This window comes from Varroa jacobsoni, unplaced genomic scaffold (genome assembly GCF_002532875.2).
Source record: "Varroa jacobsoni isolate VJ856 unplaced genomic scaffold, vjacob_1.0 scaffold_868, whole genome shotgun sequence".
In the NCBI taxonomy this organism is placed as follows: domain Eukaryota; kingdom Metazoa; phylum Arthropoda; class Arachnida; order Mesostigmata; family Varroidae; genus Varroa; species Varroa jacobsoni.
Genome location: NW_019213770.1, coordinates 29845 through 39346, shown reverse-complemented (window position 1 = coordinate 39346; position 9502 = coordinate 29845). Strand labels below are relative to the sequence as shown.

General features: G+C 35.6%; 1 protein-coding gene across 2 annotated transcripts in view; it reads right to left on the bottom strand.

The window, feature by feature from the left end:
- Nucleotides 1-9502, bottom strand: part of LOC111264500 (uncharacterized) — a 28673-nt gene that overhangs the window by 10842 nt on the left and 8329 nt on the right. For both annotated transcript variants that reach the window (XM_022840473.2, XM_022840474.2), the window contains exons 4-16: nucleotides 7524-7689; nucleotides 7179-7349; nucleotides 6655-6715; nucleotides 6049-6118; nucleotides 5624-5756; nucleotides 4048-4176; nucleotides 3340-3476; nucleotides 3066-3174; nucleotides 2767-2868; nucleotides 2306-2449; nucleotides 2015-2122; nucleotides 1335-1472; nucleotides 73-394 (exon numbers count right to left, since the gene is read on the bottom strand). In XM_022840473.2, the coding sequence (XP_022696208.1) occupies nucleotides 73-394; nucleotides 1335-1472; nucleotides 2015-2122; nucleotides 2306-2449; nucleotides 2767-2868; nucleotides 3066-3174; nucleotides 3340-3476; nucleotides 4048-4176; nucleotides 5624-5756; nucleotides 6049-6118; nucleotides 6655-6715; nucleotides 7179-7349; nucleotides 7524-7689 (1790 nt within the window). The remainder of the gene's footprint in view (nucleotides 1-72; nucleotides 395-1334; nucleotides 1473-2014; nucleotides 2123-2305; nucleotides 2450-2766; nucleotides 2869-3065; nucleotides 3175-3339; nucleotides 3477-4047; nucleotides 4177-5623; nucleotides 5757-6048; nucleotides 6119-6654; nucleotides 6716-7178; nucleotides 7350-7523; nucleotides 7690-9502) is intronic.

Sequence of the window (9502 nt, the reverse complement as noted above, 5' to 3'; positions counted from 1 at the left end):
TGCTACAAATATTTTCCTTAAAGATGTGACAATACAGAAGGTATCAGAAGCGCACGTTTCGGGGGCACTTACGTTGGGCCAACAGGGTAAGATTCGGTTGAGCATCATAATTCCAGTCAAAGCCTTCATCGTCTGTACCATCTAGTATGAATGCTTTCTGCCTAGTTTGTCTGTCGTCCTCATCAGAGTCACACTTGTCTTTGAACTCAGTTTGGTAATTAAAGTTTTCGAGCTGCTTGTATCTCAAAGAAGCCTTATGTGGGCCCGCTTGGAAAAGCTCTGTATTCTCGTTGTCATTTTCAGACGCCAGACAGACCCTTACGCCTTCTTTCGTATGAAACTCATCTTCCAGAAGCTGAATTCGTATTACGCTAAAATTTGGTAATCGTCGAACCTGCCAAGCAAATAGTTTATTTAAATGAAATATGCAATTGATACATTAGAAAAAAATAACAAATGAATGAGTGTCAACATAACCTTCTCTAGATTTTTTATTTTGGTTTGGCAAAAATCTCGAGTTTCAGTTGGCTGTCGTGTTCCAAGCCCTGGTTAGTCATCTGTAGAATAGAATAAAACCCAGCTTTCATGAATTGATTTTTTGTTAGCCTTCAAATCGGCCTTTTATTAGAACAAATGTATGAGTGTCAGTCAAAGTAGATCCCAAACCGATACAAAGTTCGTTGCGATTATTTTTTTTAATACTTTCGATACTTTTCCAGAATTCGCGTTTTCATCATATTCGTTAGGCCTACATTTGTCAGTGTTCTAGCAGCCCATCAAAGTGAAAAGGGAATACCTCTGAAAGCAAGTACAAGCACTATAGCATTTTTGGTGATGGAACACGGTCAAGTCGTGAAAAGAGCTTGTTGATTCGATACGTTAACAATAGAAAGAACTTGATTTTGTATTATGTTCGTCCCAATCATAACCTAAGCTTCCTTTGCAGATCCACTGTGAACATGAAGCAGTAAAATTAAGAGAGAATCAGAAGCCGTATCTTTAACAGTGAGCGATGCTTATACACAACGCTAAGTAGAAAAATACATTTGCAAAGTCATAAGTTAATAAATGTAAACATGTCAAGTTCTTCTGGCTAAAATCAAGGCCTATATAACATATGCAGACGCAACATTTGAATGCATAAAACATGCAAAATTGACGGAAGACAATGTAAACTGTTGTACGATATTATTAAGATGAACTACCCCAAAGGAAAAGAAAAACCATCGATAATACTCAATTTGATGAAACAAGCTACGTCTAACAGGAACATGTGTATTGTAGATGTCCTGTGGTGCAAGTATATTTATTCTTGTGTGTCACTGCATACTTACGAGCATGTTGGTAGCTGCATCTTCAAAGTGTCCCCAAATGGGCCAAAGAAAGTCCATGCCGAGAAAAACCTTCAGGATAACATTTTGTTTGTCCACATTTGTAAGACGCTTTACAAGAAATCCACGAAAGAACGAGCCCTGTTTTAGAAAAAAACAGTCAATGTTACGCTTAACATGTGCGGCTAGAATTATTTGCTTTATTACCATGCACTTCGAAATCGTTCCTCTTTAAAGCGCTTCGCTTATATACGGTAACTTGCATCGGGTCATAATTCTTGTTTCTTTTAATTTATGTATTTCTACCTTTTTTCTTCCTTTCCTTCAATGTTCTATTTTAATATTTAAATGGCTGTAAGTCTTCAACTTCCGATTTCAATAAAATCGCAGATATAGAATTCTAATGATATGATTTTAAGTACATTTGCAAGCAAAAATATTATTCGGACAGAAAGAAATACGAGGTAAATGAGAATAGGGTTCTAATAATAATAATAATAAGAATAGTTAATAAAATGTCGTATTATAATAGCATGATAATAGATAGTTGGATACGCTCCTTATTATACACGTAATGAAATAAGATAGAGTTACATAAATAGTGCAAAACAAAATTGTCTATTGTCGCATAGAGGAGTGTACTTTCCGACTACACAACAGAAAGTGTTAAATGTGTAGTTTACCTTTTTTCCATGCAGTAAACGAGCACTTATCACACCGGGATCCTTTGGTTTACCAACTCCAACATTGTTCGCTAAAAGCCCGTACAGCGTTGTGTTCTTGGTCGCAGCCTGAAAGAATGAGAGTGAGTAAACAAATACAGTCAAGTAGGCCTAGACTTCGCATAAATTTTAAATTCCACTCACGAATAACGTATCTAAGTACCTGCCAGCGAATACAGAACGGTTATAACAGGAGAAAATTTTACTCTAGCGCATTCGTGTGTATATTTATGTTCTAATTAGTATAGTTACCCTGATCCTGGAAGGTCTTGTCGAGACAATGGCTGTCTGCTTTTTCTGGTTGACAGCCATTACTACACCAAGGGTGGGGATTAGATCCTGATGGCGATCTACTTCATCGAAATCATCGTGAGCTTCGGTCAGCGGAAGCATCATCTGAATATTGAATACGGCAAGAATATGCACATCAACATAAAAAGGTATATTTGTTGTATGCAGCAAAATGCGAACGAATTTACTCAACCACTTACATGTTAAGAACTTGAACTTCAAAAAGTATGCCTAAAGGTAACGAAGAAAGCCCTTGCGTATCTGCTAAATCGCATTCTCGTTACAAATGTACAAATCTATGAAATATAAAGAAAATACGTAGTTGAATGCCTTATTGATGTGGATCTTTTTAGAAAACAAACTCTTTCTCTTTACACGACATAATAATAAAATTCTTCGGCAAACATCAGAAGCTGACTAACCTTCCATCCGGTGAATCGTGATTTGCAAGGCAGAAGGTGTTTAGAGATATTAATTCGTACTAACGGAACCACTTGGCCGCGGCTAGGCACAGAAAAACACTCCTGTAAAGATAGCAGAAATTATCTTGTAGGTAATGGCTAGCCACTGAAATTAGTGATTGAATATCTAGTTTTTCATTCAATCATCATAGCATTCAAATGCCATGATCAAGTAGTAGGTAAACGTTGGGTAAAACAGAAATTAATAAGCAAATTATTTACTGAGCGGTACATGTATTAATGAACTACATAATGAGTACCTCTTTACGGATCCTTGACCCAGTGAAGTCGATGAACTTGGTGAGCGTTCTCTCTGAGCGATGAGCATATACATTAATGGCAATGCCAAATTTTATTAGGTGAGAATATCTGAAGAAGTACACATGACAGCAAAATTTTACATATTGAGGTAAATGCTGACGTAAGGTCAAGTTAAATGGCGGTTTATTTAAAAGGTGACGTCTATGCGGGTCTGCTTGAACGATAGCTTAATTAAGCAACAACTCATAACATAGGATTAATTAAAATAGCTACCTTAGAACAATATCATCAAAAAGCTGGTACGGCATTCGACCAATAATGGCGGGAGCTGCCACGAGTTCTATCCGATCAGTGGTCGATTGAGCAGATGAGGGTGGACAGGTGTATACTGTGAACATACCCGGAGGAACCTAAAATTAAACAAACAAACCGCGTTTCATACAGTGTGTCGACTATATGGAATGGAATTCATTTATGTTTAGCACCTTCAAAAACTGTTTAGCTTAGCAATCTATCTAGATCTCGCAAGTCATCTAATCTAGTTTGAGTTAAAACGGTGACCTTCGGATTGTACCAAAAAATAGAGCTATGTCCATTTCACAACCTTCGTAAAAATCTAAACTTGGTTGATTTGAACAACTAATAAAATCCTTGCATCGATCAATTGGCCAGGAAAAAATTGATCTGTAGTTTGTTCATTATGAAACAGTAATCAGTATAGCCATCATTGTATCTTCTTCGACCGATGTCAATAGGTGGAGGTTTATCATTAAAGATGAAAAGGAGAAAATAGATATTTCATCTATGTCTACATACCATTTTAGCTTTTACATGACACTAATTTGTTTTGTTTTCATGTTATATTGGTCGTAAGTATATAAGCACATATGTTAGAAGGAAGTATACTTAAGAGTTTTTTAATACTTTCGAATCGAGTTCTTCCTTTCGCGAAATTGACGAATAGCATAAAAATGAAAATACCTTAATTATCCATTGATCTGGAGGCACCAGCGTCGCAGAAGCGATGAGGTTACCAGAGAGGCCTTTGACCCGAGACAGAAACGGACAGTGCTCCAGTTCTAGAACGTCCCGGATAAACACGTTCAACTCCTTAAAAGACACCACATAAATCAACAACCAGATAGTAACATGCAAAAGCCCTCTTTCAGTCAATGTGCAGCCATATCGCTGAAAGTCGAACGAGTTTATCAATAAATGAAGGTAGATAAAAGGCAACTACAAACATAAGATTAGGGGGAATTGGTCGCGAGTCCTGACAACAGGTATGACAACAGGAGGCCAGTCAATAATTTTCGGTATTTTCTTGTGTGTTTTTTTAATATATTGCTTACCTTTTGTTCGAATGCTCATACACTAATTATATTATCACAATAGTGGTGGCATATGGGCCTATACATTTTATGGTCTACAAAGAGTTCTTCTACACTACGGAATAGAGCAGTCTCCAATCCGTTGAACATTCCAAACCTAGAATCTTCAAATCGAAAAATGCATCGCTAATAAAAAGGTAACTTACATTACACGGATGTACCGATAAGTTTTGTCGCTGTTAGGGATGGCGTCATAAGACCTAGAATATTTTGAGCATATATAATACTGACCTAAGCTTTATTTTAAATCTGAGAGAGCTCACTTATATGGCGTTATTCGGTCTTTTAGCGAGCTGTAGTGAACTTTAGAAATCAGAAAAGTCAAACGGTATACGAATATAAGCTTTATTTTAAAACTTTAGAGGTATTCACTTTGTATTCGGCGAAAATGTTGCCACTAGAAATATAGTGAGCTGTTGGTTTGAAAAGTTCCCGGAAGGACATCTTGAATTTAAAAGAGTTCATGGCCTCTGTTTGATAATCTAATGTAAGTATTGTATACAAGAACTCCACTAGTCCTGGTTCGTCGTTTACGGCTTAAGTTTATTGTTAACGACTAGAAGAGATGATGAAGCCTTCCGCAGTAAGCAACGAAGATTATAAAATAGAGCTACACCATTCCCCATACATAACGATGCTCGGTCTTAAAACGCAAAGATCACAGTGCCAAAAGAGTAGAACTTGCAGTAGAAGGGTTTCTGCCATCCACTATATTCGCCACACATTGCTCTCACAGATTACTATTGTTTTCAAAATTTTGTGAACTTTCCTTATAGCAAAATCGTTAAAATCCCAGCGTAAGGCCTTCAATTATATTTCGAGTTTTCATGGATTCTCGTACTTTAGACTTCTTCGGCAGAAGAATATATAAGCTAGGACCCAAATGGCAGAAGGTAATAAGTAGCAAGAGAACGTGCTCCGGTTGAAAATAAAAAAGCTAAGACCGTGAAACAATTCCAATTCCACGATGTTGTTCTATACAGAACCACCTAATACGTGTGCAGTGGTCCGATTCAATTGGCCGCCCAATGTAAGATAAAGATAATGTATATTAGAAGCCCATTAAAAGACCAACAATTCGGGCTGACTTAATAGAGCTATCAACTATAATATATATTATAATACCATCATAATTCATAGTACTATATTGTGAAATTGTGAATTACCTGCTTGTCAGCGAACCATTCCAACGGTTGTGCGAAATCCTCAAGTTTGGTAAATAATTGAGTTATGTGCAATGCACAAATTTTCCCATCGATATCAACGAGGAAGCCTTCATTCTCACAGCGGCGTTTAATTCTATAGATACAAATTATTCACAACAAGAAATTAATGATGAATCAGAACTATAGTGATTTAAAAAAGATAGATCAAAAAACGGTTTTTTAACAGGATTTGGACATATTTTTGGAAACCTAATGAATCAGCTGTCATTTATAACTTTCCAGTATTATGTTGTGAGCCTTCGTTAAGTTATTGTTCACCGTTTACACGAATAATCGATAAACATGATTCTAACGAGCGTCGCTGTAGTTAGACAAAATAAACCTAATAACTCACCATAGGAAGAAAAACTTTAAAATACACTTACGTGGCTTTTTTTTTATCTCCAATGAGCAACTTACACCTTTCGAGGAAAAAAGTGTATGTTGGCTTCAGTTCTGCATTGCAAAAAAGTGCCAATACAAAGAGTAATCATAATTAATTTGAATGCAAATCACGGTTATATATTATTGTTATTAACACTGTTATTATAATATAACATTATAGCAAACGTACGCAGAAATTTATCTACGTTAACTCTTCGGGAATGTAAAAAAGAGTGAAATAAAATGTTTATCAAAATATACAACTAAACGTCATGCGCTAAGCCAGAATGGAACAGTTATCCAATACTCAATAATACATAACAGACATGCTTTTAACAATTTGCAGGTGATATTGTTTCATCTAAAGGTAAAATAGATTTCAAAATTTTGGGACATACAAATGGTTAAGTAGAAAACCTATTGCAATCAGAAATGTGGGTTCAAAAGTAATGTTGTTGGGGTACTCAGTAAGTTTTCACGAGAATACAAACTAGAACTACTGGCACTACTAGAAACAAACTAGAAAAAATTAATGGCGTCAATACAACAGTTCTCAAGAACACGATATAAATATATTGTAGCATTATTTCGGAAAAATTAATACTTACCTGAGATGACAGTTTTTATGTTTTCCTCAGCTTTTGTGTTATTGATTACTTCCCTTATCACCTATTTGAAAACAAGCGTTGTGAAACCGTATTTTCTATTAAGTATGCTGCTTCATGCAAGAACAACAATAATTATAGCTTACATCATTATGCGTGGATTGCTCTTTTATCTATCACACAAAGAAATTAAGTAAAATTCTTGTGAGTACAATTTATCATTTTTTTTCACTACAAATAGTTTTTTAAATTAACTTTATTCTTCTTCCATGCGTTTAGTTTCAGGGGACTACTTGCTTTAGAATTATGCTATTATGTAGCGCTATAAATGTTAATAATTTTTTACGTTCTTCAACGAAGTTTTCGTGTCTGTAGTCATCACAAAAATTTTGTTTCATAAATCAAGCTAAGTAAATATTTCTTAATATACGCATTTTTTATTTACGGAAATATTTCTTTCGTGTCTGTTTACTGATTTACCCTAGAGTTTTGCTGATTAGTGGATATTAGATGAAAATATCATTTACCTGGGGCATCACAATCACAGGCATTTGCTCAGGAAGACCGCCTTTAGGTTTATGCAGTGCATAAGTTTCAGGGGCTTCATCACCAGAATATATTATCGCATCACTCGAACGTTTCCGCTTGCGGCGTAAATCATCCTCTAGACCCTCAACTTTCGCGACGTATGAGAAAGCCTGAGTGTTTCAGCAAAAAAACGAATGTAGCTGGAGCTGGCAAAGCTTTAACGCATAGGTTAAATATACTTTTCTAATCTGATGTGTCTAAAAAAATTAAGTTTAGAACTTTATGGCTTACTTCTTCTATTTTTATTTTTTTTTTACATAATGATGTTACTTTAATCAACATGCCTTCATTTTTCCATCAAGAGCTAATTTTGCCCTTTTATTAGCAATCGAACCCAAACGCAGCAAGTGTCCTGGGACTGAAGGGTCTGTGGCCAATGCTGCAGTTTCAACGGCGACATCCTCACGTTGTTGACGCCGGCTAAAAACAAAGTCTTGTAGTCGATCCAACCTATAATACGAGACGTAAAGGGTATTCAATATTTTGTTAAAAGCTTTTGTCATTGACTAAAGATTAGTATCCCATATCTCGCAACATTCGTTTGCAAGCAGGTAACTAGAATATGCGTAAAAGCAGTATTCCGGAGCTGCGACTATCTTCTTAGATTATTATAGACATGCTAATATTTTTCTATTAATAACAATATTATTTACTACTCGAATACACACGCATAACGGCTTTACAGATTTGACCTAATCGGTTTTTATTCATTCAATATACTAAAAAACGGTAATGCAACACATTTGCTTTATGCTATTAGCGGTTATCAGATGTATTGTTACAATGTTTGCTCTCCTCCTCAAGCATTTTACAAAGTATGGAGGAGCTTTGGCAACATCACCAAAAAATTTTGTAGAGCAAGGGTTTTTACACGCAAGGACAGTAACTAAGGTACATAGAAGTTTGAGTCTAAGGAGCTTTAATACACGTAGTTTTCATAGAAAAGGATATGGTAGGGAAAAAGCATTTAACCTAATCCATTAAGCTTGGGTTCTTCATTTTATATGCTTCATTTCAAGTGCAAAATGTTGAAAATTTGGTGTATGATACGTATAAATATAGCCAGTATTTCTATAGAAGTACTTACGAACCTTATTATAAAAGGTTGGTTCAGAGATTTCACTATTGCTATTATTATATAACCTTTTATACGATTACAAACAAATTCTAAATCTGAGTCGCAGATGCGCTTCACGTGCAACAAGTGAAAGAGCTAGAAAGCATTTAATTTTTTTGTTCCCACCATTACTGTTTTTACTCTATACGAACTTTCTATTTTTTTCAAATATGTGTCGCTCTAATTAATAAAGGAACCAAGTGACTTTAAGTGTTTACGGGAAGACCTTTTACGCGTTTGAAACATGAGAGCTTAACGTATGCCCAAATCTCTTAAAACTCTTGAATTAAGGTCTTTCTATAAAAGTTCTACTCCATGATTGACAACTGAATGGAACTAAGCAGGCGGATGACCATGTTCAAAAAAGTTTTCGCAGATTCCAGACGCTGGTTTAGTCCACCAGTTCCTTAACAACCCGGACGAATAACTGTTCTGTTAATATAAGAGAACCCTTGGATGTAGAACTACGTTAAAGTAAATTAAAGATTTCAATGTTTTTAGTGACGTTTTCCAGTTGTACTTGTCGTTCAGGGTTAGCCATATTTCATCTCTTGTTTTAAATGCCTCTTTGGGCGTATGCGTAACGAAAAATTTTCACAGACGTATTTTACAGAAGATCGTTTCTTCTCTTTACTTATTTATTTCGTATGTCTTTGGAAGATCCAGAAGTAACCAACAATAGTTTGTCACCTCCAACTACTGCGTGCAAGGAAGACAAACTAAAATTAACTTACGATCGAATAATAGTTATTTTGATCGTTGATTCAAGCCGATCAGTGGTGAGAGATATGCACCGTGTCGATTCAAGCTTTGGGGCTGAATGGTACAAAAATTAATAAAATAAAATTATTACAGTGAATTAACTTGGACAACGATAATGAGCACTTTTTCCGTCTTAAGCATAAAAATACAATTTCCTCGTATTTGACCACCCATTTTGGTTTCTCGTTGTTCTGTTAACTAGCCATTACAACATCTGCAGCTCTACGTAGAACCTGCTTTGAACATCTCGTTACTAATTTAAAACGTTTCAAATCATAGCGAACAAACGTAAAAACGTTATCTAAGAAAATATATTACCCTCCTTACCCGTATGTGCTCGAAAATTTTTCACTCGCCAAATTTTTGGCACTGAGAGCTGTCTAC